General features: G+C 51.3%; 1 protein-coding gene across 1 annotated transcript in view; it reads left to right on the top strand.

Annotated features, from left to right (window-relative positions):
* Positions 1-27,443, top strand: part of Dlec1 (DLEC1 cilia and flagella associated protein) — a 57,864-nt gene that overhangs the window by 27,962 nt on the left and 2,459 nt on the right. Inside the window, exons 13-33 of the mRNA XM_052187006.1 lie at positions 604-796; positions 1,545-1,603; positions 1,963-2,131; positions 2,565-2,658; positions 2,811-2,941; positions 3,399-3,557; positions 4,929-5,068; positions 10,054-10,207; positions 10,819-10,929; positions 19,057-19,187; positions 19,646-19,825; positions 19,958-20,028; positions 20,329-20,480; positions 21,068-21,186; positions 21,656-21,726; positions 24,830-25,032; positions 25,121-25,231; positions 25,312-25,437; positions 25,561-25,655; positions 25,833-25,917; positions 26,124-26,327. Coding sequence (XP_052042966.1) covers positions 604-796; positions 1,545-1,603; positions 1,963-2,131; positions 2,565-2,658; positions 2,811-2,941; positions 3,399-3,557; positions 4,929-5,068; positions 10,054-10,207; positions 10,819-10,929; positions 19,057-19,187; positions 19,646-19,825; positions 19,958-20,028; positions 20,329-20,480; positions 21,068-21,186; positions 21,656-21,726; positions 24,830-25,032; positions 25,121-25,231; positions 25,312-25,437; positions 25,561-25,655; positions 25,833-25,917; positions 26,124-26,327 — 2,758 coding nt within the window. The remainder of the gene's footprint in view (positions 1-603; positions 797-1,544; positions 1,604-1,962; positions 2,132-2,564; positions 2,659-2,810; positions 2,942-3,398; positions 3,558-4,928; positions 5,069-10,053; positions 10,208-10,818; positions 10,930-19,056; positions 19,188-19,645; positions 19,826-19,957; positions 20,029-20,328; positions 20,481-21,067; positions 21,187-21,655; positions 21,727-24,829; positions 25,033-25,120; positions 25,232-25,311; positions 25,438-25,560; positions 25,656-25,832; positions 25,918-26,123; positions 26,328-27,443) is intronic.

The raw sequence follows: 27,443 nt of genomic DNA, 5'->3' as shown, positions 1-27,443 counted from the left end.
CTCTGCCTGCCTTCAACCATCACATTCAGCAGCCTTGAGCTCAGTGAGCCTCCAGCCCGAGCTGCCCTGGGACACAGGAGTCAGCCACTCAGCATGATCGGAGGGACTGATCTGGCGCTCCCACTCCCACCCCGCCCCCAGCAGCCTTGAGTCCATGTTCATAGCTAGTGGGTCTCTCTGAAGACAGCTGTCATCCCGGCAGCCGTGGCTCGGGGCAGAAGATGGGGGTGTGCTGGGTACAGGAAGACCAGAGACGCTCACAGGTGGCGGGGAACACCTTAGAGAATAACCCTGATATCCCGGATGCCTGGACTCCTCGAGTGTAACAATTAGAGTGTGACATCTTGCATTGCCCATGTCCCCTGTGGCTTCAGTCTCCAGCTGCAGCGGTGGTGGGTAGGGGTCTCCACTTTGGACTCCCTTGCTGGCTTTGCCTAAGTTGCCCTCAGCTCCTCTGTGGGAAAAGCTTGAAGCCTGATCTGGTTGCTTCTTGTCCAGAATCAAGCAGACTGATCATCCATCTGGTGGGAGTGCCTTAGGGAGACAGGCCTCCTCACATTCACGGCCCACTGAATGGTTGTCCCCCCATGCTTCCCCCCACAGACACGTGGACCTGGCCTTCCACTGGCAGATCATGAAGCCCAACCTGCAGCCCTTGATGCCCGGAGAAATGCACAGCTCAGACAGCATCAAGTGCCACCCTGACAGGGAAACGGCCTTCTCCATCATTCCTGAGCAGGGCGTCCTCCAGGGCCACTCGGACCATGAGTTCATCCTGAGCTTTTCTCCTTATGAGGTCGTTTCATTAGCCAGTGACAGGGGTCTGTGTGTGTGTGTGTGTGTGTGTCTGTCTGTCTGTCTGTCTGTCTGTCTCCTCCCCCAACCCCATCTATGTTCTTGAAAGATCCTGGAACTACAGCTGGGCCTGGAGAGGCACTCAGGCTGTAATGCGGGTCTGGTGTGCAGGACCCAGCAGCTTATTTCTTGGTTCTGACCACATGTCTTCCCCCCCCCCCCCCCCAAAGGACAGCCCTGTGCTTGTCCCTCAGCCCCTGTGACTTTCACGGTTCAGCTGTATCAAAGCACATAACCATCTCCACCCCCCACCTCCACCCCCAGCACCCCACCCTACCCCCCCACAGCCCCTATGGAGCAAGGCCTGAGGTCCCAACCAACTGCCTGCCTGCCACAGGACTGGGCCAGGGCTCTGGTTTTAGCCAGTCTGAGCCTGGGTTGGGCACCGCTGCCTCTGGAGCCAGCATGCGGCCTCTTGCTGTTCTTAGGAAGGGGTGGTACCTTAAACGCACCAAACAAGGATGCTAATGGAAGCCAATATCCGACTTTGGGGGCTGGGGCTTTCTTTGCTGCCCTGGTGGGGATCCCATTCTCCCTCAGGTGGAGAGAGGACCCAGGGAAGTAGCCTATTGTTCAGTCCTCTGTCACCCTGGCTCAGGAAAGAGGAATCCCTGCCCTGCCCCCTGTCGCAGCGGCAGGCAGCCTGGCCGGAAGGTGGGTCTGGTTATCATACTGACTTTCTCTTGCAGCTCAAGTGTTTCCACAGCGTACTGCAAATGGTTCTAGAAGCTGTCCCTGAGCCCTTGAGGTGAGGAGGGCATGAGCCTAGGTAATGGAGACTCGCTGTGGCACCCTGTCTGGTCATTCCTGGGTGCCTAGGGGTGCTTTGGGGAGGTCTGCATGGTGCACTGGCTAGAGGTGGATCTCCAGGAAGCACAGTGCCCAGGGCCATGTCTGGAGGATGCGTTCTGTCCCCGGAGGCAGCAGGTCTGTGTCCCAGGCTCTCTGCTGATCTGCTGTCACTTTGAACAGTCATAGTGTAGGCTTTGTCACATGACTGTGTGCTTGGGGGTTGTGGGTAACGGAGTACTTTTTGTCCACAAGACCAAACCTGTGGGATAGAGACCGGGGCATGCTCACATCCAGCTCATAGTGGGTCCTGTTCAGCTCAGGGGTGGAGAACCTGGGGGACTACTCCTACTCAGTGGATGACGTCATCGTCCTGGAGATCGAGGTGAAAGGCTTGGCGGAACCCTTCCAGGTTCTTTTAGAACCCTATGCCCTCATCATCCCCGGCGAGAGCTACATTGGCATCACCGTGAAGAAAGATTTTAAGGTAAGGCATCCTCTCGGCAGCTTCAGCTGGTCCAAGTGATGCTGTGGTTCGGTGCAGGTGTGGTGCAGATAGAGTTCAATAGGTCACAACACAGGCCGACTGTACCAGTTCTCGGGACCCCCACGCCTGCGGTGGTTCACGCTCCCGGGCCAGGCTTGTCTGACTTATTTCATCAGTGTTCCAGAATCTTCTGAAGTCAGGGCTGTGGAAGTCTTTCCTGGGTCTTCGGCAGGACGTGGCACTGTATGCCTGCAGCATGAAGGAAAGGTGTCTGTTGGGAGGGAGGCCTGGGGCTTCAGACGGTCAGCAGCCAGCAGAGCATCGTATGACCCCTGGGGAGCCCATGATCCCCCCCCCCCCATCCTTCGGCGGGTTCCGGTTTGCTATGGAAGGGCAGCGCCCAGGCAGCCTGGACTTGGCCTGTGTCTTTCAGATGTGGAACAACAGCAAGTCACCCATCAGATACATGTGGGGGAAGATCAGCCACTGCCACATCATCGAAGTGGAGCCCTGCACTGGGGTGATAGGTAGCTCGCCTGTAGAAGGGTGTGGCCTGCCTAGGGCTGGATGCAGGCGTACCTGTACAAGACCCCAGATCCCCTGCAGCCACATCCAGCCTTGGCCTGGAAGGAAATCGTCCCGCCTCTGGTCTCCACCTCGATGTCCTCTTCCTCCCCAGAGCCCAACGAGGTCGGAGATTTTGAGTTGAACCTAACTGGTGGGGTGCCTGGCCCGACCAGCCAGGACCTGGAGTGTGAAATCAAAGACTCGCCATGCCCGGTGGTGCTTCACATCGAGGCTGCATTCAAGGTGCGTGGGTGTGTGGGTGGGTGGGATCTGGGCAGCTGGTAATGCCTGGGTGGGTGGGTAGGATCTGGGCAGCTGGTAATTCCTGGGTGGGTGGGTGGGATCTGGGCAGCTGGTAATGCCTGGGTGGGTGGGTGGGATCTGGGCAGCTGGTAATGCCTGGGTGGGTGGGTGGGATCTGGGCAGCTGGTAATGCCTGGGTGGGTGGGTAGGATCTGGGCAGCTGGTAATGCCTGGGTGGGTGGATGGGATCTGGGCAGCTGGTAATGCCTGGGTGGGTGGGTGGGATCTGGGCAGCTGGTAATGCCTGGGTGGGTGGATGGGATCTGGGCAGCTGGTAATGCCTGGGTGGGTGGATGGGATCTGGGCAGCTGGTAATGCCTGGAGAGGTTGGGAGAGGGGTGAACCAGAACCCAGCCTCTTCCCAGGCAGGCAGTGACACACCCCTCTGGTGTCCCAGGGACCTACTGTGGTCATCGATGTCCCAGCCCTTCAGTTCGGTCTGCTTCGCCTGGGAAAGAAGGCTTCCATCTCCATCCAGATCCGGAATGTCAGCCAGCTCTCTGCCGTGTGGCATTTGAAGGAGAGCCCAGTCTGCCTGTCAGAGAGGCAGGAGGATGTGAGTGGAACCCCGCAGGCTCCCGAGATGCGGCCTCCCCACCGGGACACTCACCTTTGGCTCTTGTCTGAACTGGGATCCTTGCCCAGAGGTAGCAGTCTCCAGGAAATTCATCCCCCCTGCCCTCAATTCCACAGGCGTTTCCTGTTCCCTTGTCAAACACTGCATGCAGAAGAGGGTGATGTGGGGGTTCTCCTTCCTAGAAGCAGCCTGAGTCCAGAATTAAACAGGCAGTTTAACCAGGAAGGATGCTGGTTGAAGGCCAGCGGCCCACCTCCCCACACTCACCGGGAAAATGTGGTTGCAATTTGAATACCTGCCACCAGGTGGCGACTGGCAGCTCAAACCTAAAGGTTGTACATAGAAAACTTAAGTTTGGGATGTGAGCTGTTAGTTGCTTTCAGTTCCCAGCAAAGCACACACACACACATACACACACACACACACACACACCACTACCACTACCACCACCACCACCAGCAACAACAACAACAACAACAACAACAAAAAACCCCAGCCTAGTGGCACATGCCTACATTTATAGCACTCTGAGACAGAGGGGTCAAAGTTCATGGTCCTTCTCTGATGGATGAAGTTAGGGTGGGGTCAATCCTGACCCTGAGTCACCTCCAGTCATTGTGGCCCTCACACCCATTGTCCTGGTCTCACTGAAGAGTGAATGTCCTTTCTGGTGTGGCCTTCCAGTGACATTCCATTAACCAATGTGGCCCTCTTGAGATCCAAGGCTCCTCAGTCCATCAGGGACGGGTTGGGGTAGAGGTCTCTTCCCAGAGCAGACACTGTGGGATACTATCTTTGGCGTTTCTTGTATTCTGTCTGCTCTCTCCCTTTTGTATGAGGAGGGGTGGGTTTGCAGACAGGGGACTCGATCCTGGGGAGGGAGGGGAAGGAGAGAACGCCAGAACAGGACAAGGAGGAAATCCTTCCTCTATCTGTAACTTCGGCCCACCCCAGGGGGCTCACCAGAGGACCTGAAGGCTAGCTGCAGCTGAAGCTGTCTGAGGTTGACCTGGGGCCTGCCCAGGGCACCTCCTCCAGACCTCCCAAGCTCCCCTCCTTCGGCCTTCTCAGCCGCCATCTCTTACCTTCGTCTGGCACCCATCTCTTAAATCTGTGCCAGGGAGCGGGCACCTCTGTCTCGCCTAGCCCCTTGCCTGAACACTCATTTTTTGTTCTTTTCCCTGGCGTTTTCACCCAGCTGTCTTCCCACGCTAGCTTGCCTTTTCCTTGGTCTCACACCATGAGCTCCAGGGGCGGCTTGAGGGGTGACCCTGGCCAGGCATAGGCACCTGCAGCACCTCGGTTCTGTGGCCTCGCGGTGTCTCACTGTGTCCTCCACATCGACCTCAGGCATCCCCCTTCGACATCGAGCCTTTCTGCGGCCAGCTTCTCCCTCTGGGGGAGTGCAGAGTGACCATCACCCTCGAGGCCTCCCACTGTCAGCGGCTTCAGACAGTCCTGGAGCTGGAAGTGGAGAACGGGTCATGGAGGTACGGCAGGGCGCCGCGGGGAGGGGCGGCGGACGGTCTCCAACCCTATTTATAGTCTGTAAAACTATGTGCTTATCCTGAGATGTTTCCGAATTTAAAACTACAGATACAGGAGGTTGGAGAAACATGTCAGGGTTCAGAGAACTTGCTGCTCTCCCAGATGGCCGGGTTGATCGCCAGCACCTGGCCAGGCATCTTATAGCCGCTGTAACTCCAGCTCCAGGCTGGCAGTCCAGGCTGGCTGTCTTCTGGCTGTTTCCTAGTAAGAGGAAGAATAGAAAACTGGAGACACCGCAGATGACAGAGAACCGGCACAAAATTATCACTGACACTTTTGGTGTGTTTTATAAAACGGTGGTGGCGGTGTTTTTTTTTTTTTTTTTTTTTTTTTTTAATCTTTCTGATCATCTGGCATAACTCAGAATACCCACAAGAGGAGAGAACTTTGTATGTTGAACCTAGCAAAGTTAAACATTTTTCTACTTTAATACTGTCAAGGGAAGCCAAGCCACAGAATGGTGGAAAATCTGATGGGAAAGAGAGACACTGTAGGATGTCTTGCGGCTTTTGCTGTAGGAATGTGGGGCAAGTGGAACCGTGTTAGCAGACAAAAACTGAGAAGGTTGAGCAGATTCAAAATCCCTGGTAAATTCTCATGGCTGAGAATGGTAGGCAGCTCACCTGCTCCTGACCTGTCTCCTGTCCTGGAGCACGTGACCACAGCACCGCACAGGAGGGTTGTGACCACTAGTCATGTAGTACAGAGCACAGAGCTCTCCATGCTAATGAGGTATCTAGGTGGGCCAGCCCTGGGGGTTTGGCCAATAAGCTGCCCTTCCCGGACATTCCTTCCTGCAAAAGGTATTTAATCTCCCTGTCCACCCTGAGTAACTCGTAGGCATCCATTATCCACTACCAATAAACAGTTTGGACAAGAACTACCATGGAAGGAAGCCCTCCTCAGAGCCAAGCAGCCTAAGTCTCCTGCAGAAGGCCCCTCTGCACTCCTGACACTCACCCCTGAGCTAAACCAGATCCTCCCCTGCCCCCTCTTCCTGATTCCTCATGGTTCCAAGTGGCCTGTGGTTGTCCTGGAGTTTGGGGACCCTAGCTCTGACCCCAGCCTGCATCGTTTCTCCCCTGAGCTAGGATGCCAGTATCTCCTGTTTCATCTGCAGGCAGCATTCATAGGAACTCGACCCACACAGGAGGGTCAGCTCAGTTGAACTAAACTCCAAACCACTTTGCAGAGGCCTCTTTATGGTCACATAAAGGCACTGTTAGCAAGTCAGTTTCTGAATAGCAAAACCTCTGATCTGATCTCGGAGTTGTCTGAAGGAACCTAAGCAATTCTCAGCCATACAAGACAGAAAAAATCAACGCCATAAACCTCAGATAACAATCAATCATTGACTGTCTATAACAGGCCGCTTCAGAGTCTAAGGTGGTGCTATCACTCAGGAATTTGTGCCAGATACACTGGCTCTGCTAAATTTCCTATTACACCTCTGTTGGGTGAAGTGTTGTGTGTGTGTGTGTGTGTGTGTTGGTCTGACTGGTGTGAAAGAGTATTGTGTATGTGTGTGTTAGTCTGGCTGGTGTGTAAGGTTGTGTGTGTGAGTGTGTTGGTCTGGTTAGTGTTTAAGGGTGTTGTGTGTGTGTGTGTGTGTGTTGGTCTGGCTGGTGTGTAAGGGTGTTGTGTGTATATTGGTCTGGCTGGGGTATGAGGGTGTTGTGTGTATATTGGTCTGGCTGGTGTGTAAGGGTGTTGTGTGTATGTTGGTCTGGCTGGGGTATAAGGGTGTTGTGTGTGGTTGTCTGTTGGTCTGGCTGGTGTGTAAGGGTGTTTTGTGTATGTTTCTGTTGGTCTGGATGGTATGTAAGGGTGTTGTGTGTGTGTGTGTGTTGGTCTGGCTGGGGTATAAGGGGTGTGTGTGTGGGGGGGGTCTGGCTGGGGTGTAAGGTGTTCAAGCCTTCCATGTGATTGTACATCTTAGCTCCTCTCATTTCTTTCTCTCTTCCCTCTTATGTTACATCCTGACTGATGATCCCTCCCCCTCCACTTCTCCTGGTGTTCCCTCCTGTCTACTCCAGATCCATTCCTTCTACATTTCCTTCAGGAAACAGCAGGCCTCCCAGGGGTGTCCACTGAACATGGCATACCAATTACAATAAGGCACCCTCCTCCTCAGGCAGGACAAGGCAACCCAGCAGAAGGAAGAGTACCATGGTCAGAGGAGTCAGAGACGCTCCCTACCCCCACTGCTAGGGTCCAACAAGAATGCCAACTACACAACCGTAACGTGTGCAAGGACCTAGCTCAGAGCCGTGCAGGCTCCACGACTGTCCTTCAGTCTCTGAGCCCCTGTGAGCCCTGTGTGATTCTGTGTCCCCAGGCGTCCTTGGCCCCTCTGGCCCCTACAATCCTTCCTCCAGATACCCACAGCCAAACATCGAGTGGAGTTCAGTTCATTCTTAAAATTAAGATATTGAGGTCTCCAGCCCTTCTGGTTGGATGGTCCATTCCCTTTTTAATTCTGCTGGCTTCTCAGAGGCGCACACTGGGCCCATCAACACAGACTAAGTTACTGGCTTTTATAGTTCTCTGTTTAGTCAGATAAATGAGTTACAGGGGAAAATAAATCTATTCCATCTTTTATATTTACTTATGGATTTTTTGATAGTATCATGTCAGTCCAGACCCCACCAGAGAAATAGAACAACAATATATTTATTAAAATGCAATTTTGGGGGTTGGGGATATGGCTAAGTTAATGAAGTGCTTGCAGTGAGAGCAGCACATTGGAATTTGGATCCAGCGCCCACATAAGAAGCTGTGCACAGCAGCGTGTGTGTGTGATGTCAGCGCGGGGAGGCAGAGATGGGCAGAGCCCCAGGTCTCACCGGCTCACTAGCTTAGCTGGACCCTGTCTCAAAAAATAAGGTAGATGGCATCTCAGGAGGATGCCCAACACTGGCACTTATCTCTGGTGGAAACACACACACACACACATACACACACACACAGGAGACTATGCTTCAGCCAGACATAGTACATGCCTCTAATGCTAGCACTCAGGCAGTTGAAACAGGAATTTCATGAATTTAAGCACTGTCAAAGATACTCAGCAAGACTCCATATTATATATACTATATAGTATATATATACTATATATTATATAATACATAAACTATATGTGTGTGTGTGTGTGTGTGTGTATAATTTCTTGCCTGAGTATAGCTGGCTAGGCAATCCCAGGTTCTTGGTTTTAAGGCCTCTCAGATTATTTTTTTCTTAAAGATGTATTTATTTAATGTATATGATGACACTGCAGTTGTACAGATGGTTGTGAGCCTTCATGTGGTTGCTGGGAATTGAATTCAGGATCTCTGCTCGCTCTGGGCAGCCCCACTCGCTCCGGTTAACTTTGCTCGCTCAGTCCCTGCTTGCTCCGGCCCAAAGGTTAATTATTATAAATAAGTACACTGCAGCTGTCTTCAGACACCCCAGAAGAGGGCGTCAGATCTCATTACAGATGGCTGTGAGCCACCATGTGGTTGCTGGGATTTGAACTCAGCACCTTCAGAAGAGCAGTCAGTGCTGTTATCCGCTGAGCCACCTCTCCAGCCCCAGCCTCTCAGATTACTGACAGGCCCATGCAGACTCTGTAGGATAATCTCCTTTGCTTACTGCATCCGCCCCCCACAAATGTTAACCATGCAGCAAATGCCTCCAGCCATCTAGACACACAGAACACTTGTCCATCAAGCTCCTGCCTCACCACGAGGTGGAGGGGTCGGGGGGCAAATAAAAGCAAACCTCTTCATGTCCATCAGTGAACTGAGGATGCGGCACAGAGTACCGCCCAGATCCCAGGGAGACAGTCAAACCGGTCAGCTTCCCAGAGGCAGAGGCCATTGGAGCCAGTCATGGAAGGAACACTCAATAGCTTCAACAAATTCTGGAGGCTGAATGTTGATTGGGATAAGACTCAGGAGTTTGGGGGACCCTGTGTCGTTTACAATCTGTGGTGAGAAAGACACTCTGACCAAAAGCAGCTTAGAGAAAGGATTTATTTTGCTTACACTTCCGGGTCATAGTGCATCATAGCTGAGGGAAGTCTGGGCAGGAGCTAGCAGCAGGAGCCATGGAGGAACCTGACTGGCTCCCTCTCAGGCTCATGCTGAGCTAACTCTTTTTTATACAGCTCAGGACCACCTGCTTAGGGAATGGAGCTGCCCACAGTGGGCAGAGTCCTGCTTCACTTACAGTTCCGACAATCCCCACCCCCAGACACGCCCACAGGGCCAATCTGATCTGCACAATCAATCCCTCAACTAAGACTTCCCTTCCCCGGTGACTAGGCCTTGCCCAAAGCTAACTAGCACAGGAGCGCCTCTGTTCTTGTGGTAACAACAGAAGAGTAATCTTTTCCTTTGATTAGGGACAGGAAGAGGTGAGTAACCATTCTGAAGTAAGCCCAGAGTATTGTTAAAATTTCTCAGACGGTTCAACCTTGAATGATTTAAAATGTAAATATTTAAATTTAATATTTAAATGTTTTGTTTCTACATGCTCTTGTTAAAGTATAAGAATATGGCTATGTTCTGACTGATGATCTTGTATTTTTGCTGCAGCACTGACAAACTTGGTTTTAGGAGTTCTGTTTGGTTTTTTGTTTTTTGTTGCTTTTGGTTTTCTGGAGGCAGAGTCTCACCGTGCAGCCCCAGCTGGCCTGAAATTCCTCAGGTGCTGGCTGGCTGCGAACTCACAGTGATCCACTTGTCTTTGCCTCTGGGACTGTAAATGTGCACACTACCCCTTGGTTGTGGTGGTTTGGTTTGGCTTGGCTTTTGTTTGTTTTGTTTTATTATATTAACAGAGTCCTCAGGGCTTTATGTAAAGATACCCTCATGCCATTTTGTACATTGGAATAGTTTTATTTTTTTTCCTTTCAAATGCCGTCCGACTTCCTGTGTTTCAGCTACCTTCCTGTGTATGCTGAGGTGCAGCAGCCTCATGTGTATCTGCAGAACAGCCACATAGAGTTCAGCAACCTCTACCTGGGTGTGCCCACGAAATCAAAAACCATGCTTGTCAACGGCACACTCCTGCCCACCCGCTTCCACTGGGGCAAGGTGATAAGGAGCAGCAGTCAAGATGTGTGTGGCCCCGCCCCCTGAATGTGCATGGCCCCGCCCCTGAATTGTGGCCCCGCCCCCGAATGTCCTGCCTCCAGAATAAATGTTCAGCCTCCTTCCCTCCCTCCCAGAGCCTGTTGCTCTCCTCACCAGTCTCAGCAACTTGTGGCTCCTTAAGGAGAAGTTCATCTTGCCTGACTTTTCACGAGCCCCATCCTTAAGAAATTCTAGTTCCCTGGTGAGCCCAGCTAGGACCTCACAGCCAGCACAGCACAGCGCACAGCAGGTCCACACAACTGTTGGGAGCCTTGTCATGGCAATGTCCCTGTGGTTGACGCTGGAGCTCACTCTGAGCGCCATGAGAGAAACCTCAAAGGTGGCTTGCCTTCTGCTGTCTAGCACAGTGGGCTGCCCAGTTTGCCCCAGAAGCTCCGTGGTGGATAGCGAAGTCCACCCAGGCTTGGGGAGGAGAGAAAGCTCTGTGTGGTGGTGGCTGTTTTTCCTGAAGCACCCAGCCCTGGGCAGCTTGCTGGGTCAGCAGTCTGTGTAGAAGACCCTGCTCCATCTGGTAGCCTCACAAGACAATAAGCCTGTCCTGTGTCTTCCAGCTCCTGGGGGCTCAAGCAGACTTGTGCACAATGACAGTCTCTCCCAGACATGGCCTGCTGGGCCCCAGTGAAGAACTGCATCTCTGCTTGGAGCTGACAGCCCACACAGAGGTGAGCGAGGCAGCCTGGGAGGTACCCTGGCTAACCACTGGCACCCGTGCTTCCTGGGAGGCCGGCCACACACCCTGCTCCCGCTCCTCAGGAGTGGGCAGGCCATTTATTTATCTATCTATTTATCCATTTATTTATTGATTGATTGATGTAACAGTTTATTGTGAAAATCCATATCTGAGCTACTTATAACTTTTGGAAACTACTTTTTACTTGGAGAGTGAATAGAATTCTTGCATAGTACAGTACTTGTTAATTTCAGTGTAAAATTGGGAAAAAAATAAATACAAATTAAAAAAAAAACAAGCAAACTAACAAAAAACTCCAAATCAAAACCAAAACAACTCTATTTGGTTATAAGTATTTAAAGTGCCCAAGGAGAGGCTTGGGAAAATGTGATTTTTCAGGTACATTTTTTAACAGGAAAGTAAGTGACTATTAGCATACCTCTGTCCATCCATATGTCTGTGTGCTTGACCTGTGGGTTCTGGATGCCAAAAGTAAAATAAATAATGCACATAGATCAGGATCACGGAGCCCAAAGCCCTGGAGTGGAAATCTGCAAGACCAAGACTGAGAGAGGAAGAGGTGGCCCGCTGAAACATAGCACGCAAAGTCACGGAAAGTAGGGTTCACCTTGTCACTGCTCTGCAGTTTGAGCCCCAGGCTGTTGCATAGGTTTTAGAACCTAACCTGTCTAAGAGAACTGCAAGCTTACTCTACTTATGTGAGATAAAATCAAAATCGCATTAAAATCAGAACGTTACAAGCAAGTAAAGCAAGTCTTTACTGAAACGCATTTTCATCCTCAATGCTTGTATTGCCTTTGATTTCTTTTTTTAATTAGATATTTGCTTTATTTACATTTCAAATGCTATCCCCTTTCAGAGTTACCCCTCCAAAAACCCCCTATCCCATCACCTCTCCCCCTGCTCTCCCCCCCGCCCCAATTTCCTGACTTGCATTCCCCTATTCTGGGGCATCGAGTCTTCACAGGACCAATGGCCGCTCCTCTCATGTCTGAAAAGGCCATCCTCTGCTACATATGTAGCTGAAGCCATGGGTCCCTCCATGTCTACTCTTTGGTTGGTGGTTTAGTCCTGGGAGCTCTGGGGGTTACTGGTTGGTACATATTACTGTTCCTCCTATGGGTTGCAAACCTCTTTAGCTCCTTGGGACCTCTCTCTAACTGCTCCATTGGGTACCCTATGCTCAGTCTATTGGTTGGCTGTGAACCATGGGTGTTTTGATCCACTTTCTAATAAGGATCAAAGTATCCACACTTTGGTCTTCCTTCTTCTTGAGCTTCATGTGCTCTGTGAGTTGTACCTTGGGTATCCCAAGCTTTTGGGCTAATATCCACTTATCAGCGAGTGCATACCCGTGTGTTCTTTTGTGAATGGGTTACCTCACTCAGGATGATATTTTCTAGCTCCACCCATTTGTCTAAGAATTTCATGAATTCATTGTTTTTAATAGCTGAGTAGTTCTCCATTGTGTAAATGTACCACATTTTCTGTATCCATTCCTCTGTTGAGGAACATCTGGGTTCTTTCCAGCTTCTGGCTATTATGAATAAGACTGATATGAACATAAGGAGCATGCATCCTTATTACATGTTGGAGAATCTTCCTTATTACATGTTTGGTATATGCCCAGGAGTGGTATAGCTGGGTCCTCAGGTATGTCCAATTTTCTGAGGAACCACCAAACTGATTTCCAGAGTGGTTTTACCAGCTTGCAGTCCACCAGCAATGGAAGAGTGTTCCTCTTTCTCCAAATCCTCTCCGGCATTTGCAGTCTCCTGAGTTTTTGATCTTGGTCATTCTGACTGGTATGAGGTGAAATCTCAGAGTTGTTTTGATTTGTATTTCCCTGATGATTAAGGATGTTGAACATTTCTTTAGGTGCTTCTTAGCCATTCAGTATTCCTCAGTTGAGAATTCTTTGTTTAGCTCTGTACCCCATTTTTAATAGAGTTATTTGGTTCTCTGGAGTCTAACTTCTTGAGTTATTTGTATATATTGGATATTAGCCCTCTATCCGATGTAGAATTGGTAAAGATCTTTTCCCAATCTGTTGGTTGCCATTTTGTCCTATTGACAGTGTCCTTTGCCTTATAGAAGGTTTGCAATTTTATGCATTTGTCAATTCTTGATCTTAGAGCATAAGCTATTGGTGTTCTGTTCAGGAAATTTCCCCCTGTGCCCAAGTGCTCCAGGCTCTTCCCCACTTTCTCATCTATTAGATTCAGTGTATCTGGTTTTATGTGGAGGTTCTTGATCCACCTGGACTTGAGCTTTGTACAGGGAGATAAGAATGGATCAATTTCCATCATCCTACTGCCAGTTGACCGAGCACCATTTGTTGAAAATGCTGTCTCTTTTCCACTGGATGGTTTTAGCTCCTTTGTCAAAGATCAAATGAGCATAGGTGTGAGGATTCATTTCTGGGTCTTCAGTTCTATTCCAATGATCTACCTGCCTGCCACTGTGCCAATACCCATGCAGTTTTTATCACTATTTCTCTGTAGTACAGCTTGAGGTCAGGGATGGTGATTCTGTCAGAAGTTCTTTTATTGTTGAGAATAGTTTTTGTTATCCTGAGTCTTTTGTTATTCCAGAGAAACTTGGAAATTGCTCTTTCTAACTCTATGAAGAATTGAGTTGGAATTTTAATGGGGATTGCATTGAATCTGTATATAGCTTTAGTCAAGGTGGCCATTTTTACTATTTTAACCCTGCTAATCCATGAGCATGGGAGATCTTTCCATCTTCTGAGATCTTCAATTTCTTTCTTCAGAGACTTGAAGTTCTTGCCATACAGATCTTTCACTTGCTTGGTTAGAGTCACACCAAGACATTTTATATTATTTGTGACTGTTGTGAAGGGTGTCATTTTCCTAATTTCTTTCTCAGCCTCTTTATCCTTTGAATATAGGAAGGCTACTGATTTGTTTGAGTTAATTTTATATCCAGCCACTTTGCTGAAGTTGTTTATCAGGTTTAGGAGTTCTCTGGTGGAATTTTGGGGGTTAATTAAGTATACTACCATATCATCTACAAATAGTGATACTTTGACTTCTTCCTTTCCAATTTGAATCCCTTTGACCTCCTTTTGTTGTCTAATTGCTCTGGCTAGGACTTCAAGTACTATATTGAACAGGTAGGGAGAGAGTGGACAGCCTTGTCTAGTCCCTGATTTCATTGGAATTGCTTCAAGTTTCTCTCCATTTAGTTAGAAGTTGGCTACTGGTTTGCTGTATATTGCTTTTACTATGTTTAGGTATGGGCCTTGAATTCCTGATCTTTCCAAGACTTTTATCATGAAGAGGTATTGTATTTTGTCAAATGCTTTCTCAGCATCTAATGAAATGACCATGTGGTTTTTCTTTGAGTTTGTTTATATAGTGGATTATATTGATGGATTTCCTTATATTGAATCCCTCCCTGCATCTCTGAGATGAAGCCTACTTGATCATAGTGGATGATTGTTTTGATGTATTCTTGGATTCGGTTGGCAAGAATTTTATTGAGTATTTTTGTATCAATATTCATAAGGGAAATTAGTCTAAAGTTCTCTTTCTTTGTTGGGTCTTTGCGTGGTTTAGGAATCAGAGTGATTGTGACTTCATCAAACAAATTGGGTAGTTTTCCATCTGTTTCTATTTTGTGGAAAAGTTTGAAGAGTATTGGTATTAGGTCTTCTTTGAAGGTCTGATAGAACTCTGCATTGAACCCATCTGGTCCTGGGCTTTTTTTGGTTTGGAGATTATTAATGACTGCTTCAATTTCTTTATGGGTTATGGGATTGTTTAGATAATTTATGTCATCCTGATTTAACTTTGGTACGTGGTATCTGTCTAGAAAACTGTCCATTTCATCTAGATTTTCCACTTTTGTTGAGTATAGGCTTTTGTAGTAGGATCTGATGATTTTTTTGGCTTTCCCCATTATCTATTGTTATGTCTCCCTTTTCATTTCTGATTTTGCTGATTTGGATACTGTCTCTGTGCCCTCTGGTTAGTTTGGCTAAGGGTTTATCTATCTTGTTGGTTTTTTCAAAGAACCAACTCCTGGTTTGGTTAATTCTTTGTAGTTCTTTTTGTTTCTACTTGGTTGATTTCAGCCCTGAGTTTGATTATTTCCTGCGGTCTACTCCTCTTGGGTGTATTTGCTTCTTTTTGTTCTAGAGCCTTCAGCTGTGCTGTCAAGCTGTTAGTATGCTCTTTCCAGTTTCTTTTTGGAGGCATTCAGAGCTATGAGTTTTCCTCTTAGCACTGCTTTCATTGTGCCCCATAAGTTTGGGTATGTTGTGCCTTCATTTTCATTAAATTCTAAAATGTCTTTAATTTTTTTCTTTATTTCTTCCTTGACCAAGTTATTGTTGAGTAGAATGTTGTCAGTTTCCATGTGTATATGTACAACTTCCTGTTGTTTTTGTTGTTATTGAAGACCCATCTTAGTCCTGGTGATCTGATAAGGTGCATGGAATTATTTCAGTCTTCTTATATCTGCTGAGGTCTGTTTTGTGACTGAGAATATGATCAGTTTTGGAGAAGGTACTGTGAGGTACTGAGAAGAAGGTATATTCTTTTGTTTTAGGATAAAATGTTCTATAGATATATGTTAAATCCATTTGGTTCATAACTTCTATTAGTTTCACTGTTTCTCTGTTTAGTGTGTGTTTCCCTGATCTGTCCATTGGTAAGAGTGGGGTGTTGAAGTCTCCCATTATTATTGTGTGGGGTGCAATGTGTGCTTTGAGCTTTAGTAAAGTTTCTTTTATGAATGTGGGTACCCTTGTATTTGGAGCATATATGTTCAGAATTGAGAGTTCATCGTGGTAGATTTTTCCTTTGATGAATATGAAGTGTCCTTCCTTATCTTTTTTGATTACTTTAGGCTGAAAGTCATTTTATTCAATATTAGAATGGCTACCCAACTTGTTTCTTGGGACCATTTGCTTGGAAAATTGTTTTCCAGCCTTTTACTCTGAGGTAGTGTCTATCTTTGTGTCTGAGGTGAGTTTCCTGTATGCAGCAAAATGTTGGGTCCTGCTTATATATCCAGTCTGTTAGTCTATGTCTTTTTATTGGAGAATTGAGTCCATTGATATTAAAAGGTATTAAGGAGAAGTAATTGCTGCTTCCTGTTATTTTCGTTATTAGAGGTAGAGTTGTGTTTTTGTGGCTCTCTTCTTTTTGGTTTGTTAAAAAGATTAATTTTTTTTTTTTTTTTTTTTTTTTTTTGGTTTTTCAAGACAGGGTTTCTCTGTGTAGCCCTGGCTGTCCTGGAACTCACTCTGTAGACCAGGCTGGCCTCAAACTCAGAAATCCACCTGCCTCTGCCTCCCAAGTGCTGGGATTTAAGGTGTGCACCACCACCACCCAGCAATTTCTTGCTTTTTCTAGTGTGTAGTTTTCCTCTTTTGTTGGTGTTTTCCATTCATTATCCATTATAGAGTTTAATTTGTGGCAAGATATTATGTAAATTTGTTTTTGTCATGGAATACCTTGGTTTCTCCATTCTATGATAATTGAGAGTTTTGCTGGGTATAGCAGTCTGGGTTGGCATTTGTGTTTCCTTAGGGTCTGTATGACATCTGCCCAGGATCTTCTGGTTTTCATAGTCTCTGGCAAGAAGTCTGGTATAGTCCTGATAGATCTGCCTTTATATGTTACTTGGCCTTTTCCCCTTATTGCTTTTAATATTCTTTCTTTGTTTCGTGCATTTGGCGTTTTAATTATAATGTGATGGGAGGACTTTCCTCTCTGGTCAAATCTATTTGGAGTTCTGTAGGCTTCTTGTATGTTCATGGGCATCTCTTTCTTTGGGTTAGGGAAGTATTCTTCTATAATTTTGTTGAAGACATTTACTGGCCCTTTAAGTTAGAAATCTTCACTCTCTTCTATACCTATATTCCTTAGGTTTGGTCTTCTCATTGTGTCCTGGATGTCCTGGATGTTTTGGGTTAGCTTTTTGCATTTTGCATTCTCTTTGACTATTGTGTCAATGCTTTCTATGGTGTCTTCTACATCTGAGATTCTCTCTTCTGTCTCTTGTATTCTGTTCCTGATGCTTACATCCATGACTCCTGACTTCTTTCCTAGGTTTTCTATGTCCAGAGTTGTTTCCCTTTGTGATTTGTTTATTGTTTCTACCTCCATTTTTAGATCCTGGATGGTTTTGTTCAATTCCTTCACCTGTTTGGTTGTGCTTTCTTGTAATTCTTTAAGGGAGTCTACCTGTTTACCTGTGTTCTCCTGTATTTTCTTTAAGGGAGCTATTTATGTTCTTCTTGAAGCCCTCTATCAGCATCATGAGCTGTAATTTTAAATCCGTATCTTGCTTTTCCAGTGTGTTGGGGTATCCAGGACTTGCTGTGGTGGGAGAATTGGGTTCGGATGGTGCCATGTTGCCTTGATTTCTGTTGGTAACGTTTCTACATTTGCCTCTCGCGATCTGGGTATCTCTGGTGTTAGTTGTTCCTGCTGTCTCTGGCTGGTGCTTGGCCCTCCTGTGGGCCTGCAAGCCTGTCTCAGCACCCCTGGGTGACCAGCTCTCCCATGTCACAGAGTGCTGTGGCTCAGCCCAGCTCCTGGGTGCAGATGGAGCCTGGAAGGACCCTGTCCCAGCTGCTCTGCCACTCCTGTGTTCCCTCCACTGCTGGCTGTACCCACCTGCTCAGTCGCCAGAGAAAAAATAGAGGTCTCACCTCCAAACCTGGGAGTCAAATCACTCCCTGCAGAACTGTTCTTCCCTGGCAGGATTGGTGCACAGTGGCTGTGGTGCTCCCCAGCTCCTGGGTGCAAGTGTAGCCGGGACGGACCCTGTCCCACTGCTCTGCCACTGCTGTGTTCTCTGTGCTCCTGGCTGTACCCACCTGCTCCTGGGCAGGCCATTTAATGTACTTCTGTTCACTCTGGACCCACTGTCTGAGGCCAAAAGACTGGAGAGCCCAATGGAGGCTCAGATGTGCCCCAAGACACACTGACCATGCTGCCACTTACTCTGCCTTCCTCTAGGCAACTCTCTGTGACCTCAGATAGCCCAGTTGTCCAACTGTCCCCAGGGCAAAGCCATTGTTCAAGGGAGGCACTGTTCCAGGTGCTACCAAGGGAGGCTGACAGGTGGCTAGCATCTTCCGAGGAGAGACTCAGATTGGCCCCAGAGCATCCCAGAGGGACGGACGCCATCACAGCATGACGTGCTCGGTGCCTGGGTGTTGCTGCCCATCTCTCTTCACATCTTCTGGAAAGAGAAGCATCCTCAACTCCCTAAAAATGAAGAGTTTCCTTTTTCTTTCTTTTTCTTTTTATCGTTTTGTTTGTTTGTTTGTTTCTTGTGGGTGTGCATGCAAGAATGTGCGCGCACACACCACTGCATGTGGAGGTCAGAAGCCAGCTTTCAGAGACTTAAAGGCCCAATTCCTCACTCCCCGATGTCAGATGGGGCGAGCGGGACTTCTGGGTGCCAGACACATAGGCCCAGGCCTAGCGCGGAACACCTCCCTGCTGCCCACCAAAGAACACGTGCTGCTCCCTGCTCTCCTCTCTGGAAGCTGCTCTGAGGTCTCCCCTGCTTCGTGTTACCTCTCTCACCATCGTGACAAAAGCAACCTAAGGAAGCAGAAGCTTCTTTCCGCAGTCCGTAGTTTGAGGTTGCAGAGCATCGTGGCAGGGAAGCCAAGTCTCGCCGCATCTGCAAACGGGAAGCAGAGAGAGGACTGCTGCTGTAAGCTCAGTTCTCTATAGTTATTCTAGGACTTCCTCGCATGACACAGTGTGCCCACATTTCGGACGGGTCTTCCCACCTCAGTTAACCCTGTCTCTTCACAGGCATGCTAAAACATCGGTTTCCATGGTGATTTTAAATCCCTTCAAGCTGACAACAAAGATTAACCATTATGCCTTCCTGTGGATATCCGGGGCGGGCAGGCACATATATCCATGGACTAAGAGGGAGCGTCGGCCTCTATGGGCCTTGTCCGGGCTGGCAGGCTGGCTCGCTGCAGGCTCCGGAGGCCCAGCAGCAGGGAGAAGCCAAGGCCTTCATGTCGAGTTACCTGCGGCTCATCTTCTGAGGCCCCAGCCCCGAAGCTGACGTGTGGATCCACTTCCTGCAGGAGAAGCTGACTGATTTGGTTCTCCCTTGTCACGTGTCTGGCATGGAGAAGCCCCTGGCCCTGGGCATCTCTGGGAAGCCTCTGGGACTGCAGGTGACCATCTCCATCTCCGTTGTGGACTCTGACGGAAGGTGAGTCCAGGGTAGGGGCAGCCACATGGAGGGCCGCCGGCACTGCACAGTGACCAGCCCCCGCTCCCCCGAAGCGAACTCCCACAGCAGAGAGAAGGCTCCCAAGTTGTCACAGGCCCCACCATCTCTACAGAAACCCTCCCACCCCACCCTGTTTGGCGTGTCCATACACACCTCGAGGCAGGAGGTGACAGGGGTCCCACATCAGCAGGTTTTCCCACATGAGGCCCAGCAACGGGGAAGCATTCCTTTCTCACTCCCCTGGGGCAGATCTGTGCAGTTCGTAGGCCTCTGGCACCGTGGACTGGAGAGCAGCCCCAGCCTTGGGTCCAGAGCTCTCCATGAGAAGGGAATCAAGGATTAAGCTGGGTTTCAGGACCATCCTCCACCCCACCCAGTGTGGCTCTCTGAGCGGGAACAAGGGTGGCGGGTGACATAGCGTCTGTGGCGTGGGACAGCAGCGCCGCCAGCTCCATGCGGGAGGAGCTGCACCTGGACTTCGGCTCGAAGGTGCCACTGAGGACCCCTGTGACTCGCCACGTCATCCTGACAAACTGCTCCCCGATACAGACCCCTTTCACCCTCACCTTTGAATACTTTGGGAGCCCTCAGGACAGCCTGAGCAAAAAGATCTGTATGTGAGTCTCAGTCTCTCCCCGGGGCATTTCCCAGGGTGCACAGGGTGGGTTCTTCTCACTGGGTCCTAGGCTATGGCTGAGGGTGTGGGAGGGACTGACCACTTCAATGCTATCCTCTCTCTCCCTGTGAAGACCCGACGTGCCTCCTGCCCTGCTAAAGACAGCACGCATCCAGGAGCACATAGCCAAGAAGGAAAGGCTGGGTAAGGGACACCAGCAGAGCACAGCAGCTGTCAGGCCCAAGCCATGGGCAGAGTCAGGTTCCACATGACCTTCTGAGGATGCCGGCCAGTGCCTGCCGAGGAGGGAAGTGGGGACCAGAGACCCCCTCTCAGTGAGGGGGTACAAGGACATGGGAAAGCAGAGCCAGCTTGAGCTGGCCGCCTGACGGAGGGGCGGTTGCGCAGTGGCTTTCTACCAGAGCCAAGCCTTACTAATCCCCGGGGATTTAGCCCCTCACTCTCAGCCCAGGGCCCTGACCCTCCACGTCCTGTCCTCCCCAGACTTTGTGGAGAGCATGCTATCTCACAGGAAGGGAGCTGCTTTCTTACCCCACATCTCCCAGGGCATGCTGGGAGCCTACCAGCAGCTGAGTATTGACATCACAGGCTGTGCCAACATGTGGGGCGAGTACTGGGACGAGCTCCTCTGCATGGTAAGGACATGTGTGCGTGCATGCGTGTGTGTGGGGGCGCACTGTTCCTAGTCTCCTCTCTGCCAGCGGTGACCCGCAGCCTCTCCAGGTACAGCAGCTGCCGGGTGCGGGTGCTGCCCGCTCACATCTGCCACCACTTCTGTGGTCAAGGCTGAGATGCCTCAAACAGGAGCGCTCCCCCCAGCCCCCTCCCCCCCCCCCCCCATGTAGCAGAGCCTTCTGGATCTCCATGCTCTACAGGGCAGGCTGGAAAGAACAGAATGAAGTAATAAGGCCGTAAGAGCTACCCAGCCCCCTCACCCTGACTCAGATTTCTGCATTTCTTCATTTGCTAGCCAGTCTATTCTCACAGACAAAGGGGCTGTAAGAGGGCGGAGGCTCTGAGCCTTGTAGATCAGTAGAGGCGGCAGGGATGCGAGGGGAAGGAAGGGCAGCCAGGAGTGAGGGGTGAAGTAGCCCAGGCTAGGGGTGTCTAGCCTGGGAACTGGGCAATGAGGAAGGCTAGTCAGCAGGAACTGAGTCCTGGCGACCCTGGGCTAGATAGCAACGCAGTGGCTCGCACTCACACAGAGCTGGTGTGTTTGCAGGTGGGAGACCTGCCAGTGACTGTCATCCCGGTGTACATGGCCGTGGTGGGCTGCCCCATCAGCTCCCTGAGGAATACATGCTACAGTGTGGCTCCATTCCAGAAGGAGCCAATCATCAGGTGCCCAACTCCAGCCCTGGCCTCTGATTGCGATGACCACACACACACACACACACACACACAACCCAGAACCCGCTGGATGCCAATCTGGGCTGCCCATGCCAGCTCCTGGTTCCCCAGGTGCCCCTCCTGGAGAAGAGTAGCCTCAGGGGCCATGGCTGACATCTGTGTTGTCTGAGCTTTAGGGGGTGGGGGTGGGGTGGGCGGAGGTCAGGCCAAGGCAGCTCCAGACCCCGGGGCTGGCACAAGTAAACTAAGATTTATCTGATGACCCCAGCCAGGCAGAATGGCAGAGCAGAGGGGTGACGTGACCTTCCGTCCAACACTCTGCAGCCCTGGGTCTGGGTGGGACGGGGACAAGGACAGATGGCTGATGCCTCTCTGGCCTGAGTTCCACCCAGCATCCTGGCCTCCTAAGATGACAGAGTCTATAAGGAGCGTGCTAGCTAAGGCCACTCTTTGCCTCCAGGTTTGGGACCCAGATCTCTGGAGGAGACACAGTCACCAGAACTCTCCGTCTCTATAACTCCAGTCACTGTGGTGAGTTTGCCCATGCGGTGGCCAAGAGGGTGCATCTGGCAGGGAGAGACTATGCCTCAAGGGAACTGACAGCCATGAACAGGACCCAGGGAGTCCAAGTGGCCTGTGCCCTGGAGACAAACCAGAATAGAAAGGGGCGTCTATGCCAGGCCAGAACTGAAAGAGAGGCGTTTCCCTCCTAGAGGGAAACTCATCCTTGCTTAACTCCATTACGAGGGTCACACTGTCTCCAGGGACAGACACTTCTAAGGGCCCCTCTTCTCATTCTTTTGGCTAACACTATCTGTGACACACACACACACACACACACCATCAGCTGCTATGCAAGGGCCCAGGGACACTGAGAGAACAGGACAAAGGGTTCTATGCCCTGGGGGCAGAGGCTCCACCCTGATGGCAGCGTGACCAGGTGCTGGGGGGCCTCTGAGGAGCTTCTGAACTTCACTGGGGGAAGCCCTTGGGCTGCATCTGGGTAAAGATGGGGCGGGGGGGGGGGAGAGGGTGGGGAGATTTGTTGATTTAAGGAAGAGTTCTGAGGAGTCTCCTCAGAAGCCAGAGGTTTAAACAATCTAGGCCATTCTGAGGAAGGCTCGGCCAGAGGAGAGAAGCAGGGCCCCAGGATCTGCTCCCTGTGGGATCTGCGGGTTTCTGAAGCTGTATCTCCGTCTTCACGGTGACCGCGCCTTGAAATCAGGTCCTCCTGGAGTTCACAACGGCCGTGTGTTGTGTTTTCAGGCGCCCTTCTCTCGAGCATCTTCTCTCATCGTCCCCTTGGCTGTTCCCCGTTGGCCCCTTAGAGCCCTCACTCTTAGGACCTTCCTTGCCTCGCATGACTACCGCCACCTGGGTATTTCTTAGTGTCACCGACTCACCAACACTGTGGTGTGATGTTTGTTTGTTTACTTGTTTTTAAGTTTTAAAATTATGTTTATGTGTGAAGAGGGTCATTTGTGACAGAGGAGTGTGGAGGGCAGGAGTCAATTTTCAGCAGTCTGTCCTCTCCAGCTATGAGTGGTTTTGGTAAACAACTGGAGGCTAAGCTTTTGGAAATCCCGAGATGAACTTGTCTGTGGGGCTTTACAGTTGGTTGTGTGGTTGTAGAGGGTCAACTGAGGGTCACCCATGCTAGACCAGCTTTTAGTCCACAGCCCTCTCCCTGACATAGTCTCTCTCTCTCTCTCTCTCTCTCTCTCTCTCTCTCTCCTCTCTCCATTTCGTGACATTGTCTCACTAAGTTGCCAATGCTGCCCTAGAACTTACTCAGGACAGACTTGAATTTGGCCTCTCTTCCCTTCTTCCTGCCTCTTCTTCCCAAGTAGCTGGGATCATAGACCTGTGTCATGAGCCCAGCTGTCCTCTGGGCGTTCTCTCTGGTTTCCATTCTCCCTTGTGGTTTCCTCTCCACTCACGATCTCTCCACACTGTTCTATTCTTCCGGACTCAGGATATGCTAGGAAGCAGACACCAGGTAATAGACAGGTCGAGGGCTTGGGAGGCATTCCCCGGTGCCAGACCCTCACCTGACTTTGTAGACCCAGACAGACCCTGCTGATTGAGTCACAAAGAGGAGACGGGATAATTGGGCTATGGCACCAGCCGAGGAGGCGGCATAGCAGCGGAAGCTTTGCTCTGCATGGTTACGCGAAGTCTGAATGAGCTTTGGAGCTGTTAGGAAGCGCGAACAGGCAGAGGACAGAGAGGGCACTGCGCTTTGTGGAGCACCCCTAGGTGGGGGCAGACGGGAGCAGGATTGCAGACAGGTACAGCTCTGGGCGGGGCTTCTGGCAGATGAATCATGGCCGCCACTGGCAAGGGTACACCTCACAGGAGGCGTCAGAGGAGACCGCGAGGTACCACCCGGCTTTGTGGTGCACAGGGAAGCGGGCAGCGTGGCAGCCCAGGTTCGGGAAGCAGTGGAGCGCATTCTCTTCAGCTTAGAGGACTTATCCAGTGCTGTCAAGGAGGATCAGGAAGTTTCTGTTCACCCAGAGTTGGGCTTTGCCTCATGGCTGGAAGGATCAGAGCATAAAGAGAGCTTGGAAATGGCTGGGATGCTGCTCACCCTGGTTAGAGTGGCCAGGCGAGGAGAGGAAACAGACCTACAGGTGGATTAGTGTGGGGAAGGTGGAGACAGACTGAGGGACCTGGAGGGCCGGCCTGTCAGAGACAAACCCGAGGGACAGGCAGCTGTAGGAAGCAAGGAGGTCATAGGCCCAGGACTCGGCCATGAAGACTGGACATGAGACCCTGGGGCTTCAGACAACTGAGCGAGGCAGCACAAGCCTGTGAAGAACTGCTTGCCTTGCTCGCTGTCTGTGCACACGCATATATGTGTGCATGTGTGTTCAGGCATGTGTGCCCACGTTGGTAGAACCAGAAGACAGCCTCAGGTGCTGCTCCTCGGGTGCTGTCCACCTTGCTGAAATGGGGTCGTCCCTGTCCCAGGGCTCGCCAGGTGGGGTCAGCAGCCCCCAGGGCCAGCCTAGCTCTGCCTCCTCGGAGCTGGGATTGCAGATGCACGCAGCCGCTCTAGCTTTCCACGCAGCGCTGCGGTTCAAACTCGAGCACTCACGTGTACACGGGGTCCTCGTTTGCTTTTTGTTGCTGTGACAAAACACCATGAAAAAGAAGACTCAGCTTGGGGAGGGGGGTTATTTGGCTTACAGTCCACCATCAAGGGAAGGCAGGAGCCAGAAGTAGAGACTGGGGAGGGGGGTGCTGCCTGCCAGCAGGTTCCTCCTACACACCCCAGGACCACCTGCCCAGGGGTGACCTTGCCTGTAGTGGGCGGCGCCCTCACCGACTCAAACATTAATCAAGTAAATGTTCCATAGACATGCCCACAGGCCGGGCTTGGTGGAGGCAGCTTCTCAACCGAGGTCCCATCTTCCCACGTAACTCTAGTCTAGGACAGGTTGACAATACCTAGCCGGCACACACAGCAAGCACTCAGCCACCTGAGCCATCTTCCCATCCCCACAAACTTCCTTCAAAAACTGTGACACCATGAAAATGGCCAGGACCCCTTCCCTGCCCACCATGAGTTCGGGAGGATAGGGAGGTGGGGGCTGGAAGGAGCCCATCCACCCTCCTTTCTCCTCAGACATCCGCCTAGACTGGGAGACCTACATCCCAGAAGAAAAGGCGGACCGGCTGCTGGAGCTGCTCGTGTTTTATGGGCCACCCTTCCCACTGAGGGATCAAGATGGGAATGAGATCGTGTACCCCGAGACGTCGGAGGCCAGCTTACCAGGGTCCCCATGTCCCTCCAATGTGTCAGTGTCTAGCCACACTGTCCCCTCACTGGTGAGCCGGGGTGGGGGAGTGCGGGGTGTGGGGAGGCGTGGCCCAGGTCCACTGGGCCAGGTGAGCCACAGGGTCTCCTTGGCAACAGGGCAGCCGCAGTGGTGGCACCAAGGCAGAAGAGCAGATCATCTCCGTCATCCTGCAGGGGCACGAGGCGGTGCCCTCCGAACACATATACAACATCAGCCCCAAGCAGGTGGTGAGTATGCGGGGGTAGGAGCCCTCTCGTGGAGCTGCCCTGGCCGGCCAGTGAACACGAGCCTTCTGCGGTCCTGCCAGGTCATCCCAGCTGGAGACTACAGGACCATCTCCATCTCCTTCACACCCACGGTGCTCGGCCCGGGCATTATGCACAAGGTGGAGTATACCGGCTATGCCCTGGGCTTCATGAGCTTGGATAAGGAGGTGAGCCTTCCCACCCACCTGGGCCGGGTGGGGGGGACCACGGCCACCTCCTCTCCCCCGGGAGCCCCACCACCTGCTCATCCCGGGGACCAGCAGTGATCTCTGATGGATTGGGCCCCACAGACAGACAGACAGATTCCAGGTCGAATGCGCCGCCTTCAGGACTTTGGCGTGGGGCCCCTGAGACTGGATCTGAATGGTCACGTGAGACATGCGCAGTAAGGCCACTGGACCTCTGTCCCCTACCCCTGTCCTCTCTGAGAGAGGAAACTTATTCCCCTGATTCGGTTCTCAGAGACGGGCAGAAGGGGAGCAGAGACAACAGGCACAGGGAGGGGGCGCTGTTGGGCCTAGATCCCGGCGGCCTGAGCCTGAGCGTGCCTGTCGCTGGGCAGGCTGCACGCCGAACTGGACAGCAGTGGCTACTTGGAATTCTGGTGCCAGGCCAGCGACCTCATCCCCCAAAATCCCTGCACTGGGGTGAGTATGCTGTCAGTCAAAGACCGGACCTCCCTCCCAGGTGCCTGCGCGTCCTTTGGGGTACGGGCCTTTCAAGTCTTGAGTCCCTTTCCCAGAGTCCTGAGCCTCAGGAGTAGGAAGAGATATGTCATGTGATACGCTCTGCCAGCCACCCCCTTACCCCTCCCCCGCCCCCGCCCCCGCCCCACCGCCTCTGTGGCCTCCAGGTGCTGAGTGACTGGCTTGCCACACGCCATCTGAAACTGATCAACGCCACGGAAATCCTGTACGACTTTCGGGCCCGGGTCTCCAGGCCCTTCTCCGTTTCTCGAGGTGGGGCCATCTGGGACAACATAGCCCCTCATCCGTGTGAAGAGGAGACGGCCTCCACCGGCCAGCAGCTGATGATCCGCCCACAGCACAGTATGCTGGTCAGTGCAGGGGTGGGGCGTCTCCCTCCTCCCCACCTCTGCAGGCAACACACAGGCACATCCGGCCCACAGAAGAGCAGAGCCCGAGGTACCAATGGGCAGTCACGGGCGCCCACCCTCAGATCCGTCCCTTGCAACATACCAAGTCCCTCTGCACAGGTCACACACAGATGGAGGCACTGCAAACAGTCACATGCATCCCATAAACACATCCAGACTCTGCAATGTGTGTCCCCATGTCCCCTCCCTTCTCGTGTGCCCTTTGGCTCAAAGTTAAATGCTAGGGCTTGAGGCCACCGACGGTTGGATCGGTTGGATCGCTATGAGCGTAAGTAAATCCCTCAGAGCACAGAGTACCTAAGAGCCTGGAGTTCTGAAGGCTGTGCTGTCCTAGGGATGCCAGGGCCTTGACCGCAACTGTGAACTTCTGCCTCCTTTTGGTTTGAGGTGCACAGAACAGGGATGGGACCCAGGCTTTGCAGAAATAGGGCGTGTGCACTCTGTGCATAGTGGCTCCCAGGGTGGACATCAAGGCTGCAGACCCTCCCTCTCCCACCTCCCCCTGCCTTGCGAAGCCCTCTTCCTCCCTTCCCTGCACCCCACCCCTTCTGTTGCTGAGTTTTGGGGTTGCAGCTGAGTGCCTGCCTTACTCTACACATCTCGGGTCATCTGGTCCATCTGATCTCACTGAGTAGCCGCGCCCTTGCAGATACGCCTTTCACTGCATGCAGCGAGGGCCCGAATGTGTTACCTGGCAGGACTCCCCTGGCCCTGCTTGTAGAGGTCAGGGGTCAGAGCCAGAGCTGTACAAGATGGCACAGCGCTCTCTTGACCACTCTGCCCGGGCTCCCCACTAAGAGAGCTAAGGGGGAGGGAGGGCTCTTACACTTGAGCCCCTGAGGAGGCTCCGCAGATGTTCCCAGAAAAGAAAAGTAACATCACATAGTAGCCTTGGCCTCTGTGGTCACAGGCAGATGGCACCTGGGCATCTGGCTCCTGACCTGAAGTTTTTTAGTTCTAGACCTAAACATACCCTGTAAAACTGAATTCATCGCCACCATGCCCTGTCCCATGTGGTACCTTCTCAATCCAGTGACATTTTATGATAGCAGCTTC

This window comes from Apodemus sylvaticus, chromosome 7 (assembly GCF_947179515.1).
Source record: "Apodemus sylvaticus chromosome 7, mApoSyl1.1, whole genome shotgun sequence".
Taxonomy (NCBI): Eukaryota; Metazoa; Chordata; class Mammalia; order Rodentia; family Muridae; genus Apodemus; species Apodemus sylvaticus.
The sequence above is the reverse complement of the archived record's forward strand: the minus strand, read 5'-3'. Positions and strand labels throughout refer to the sequence as shown.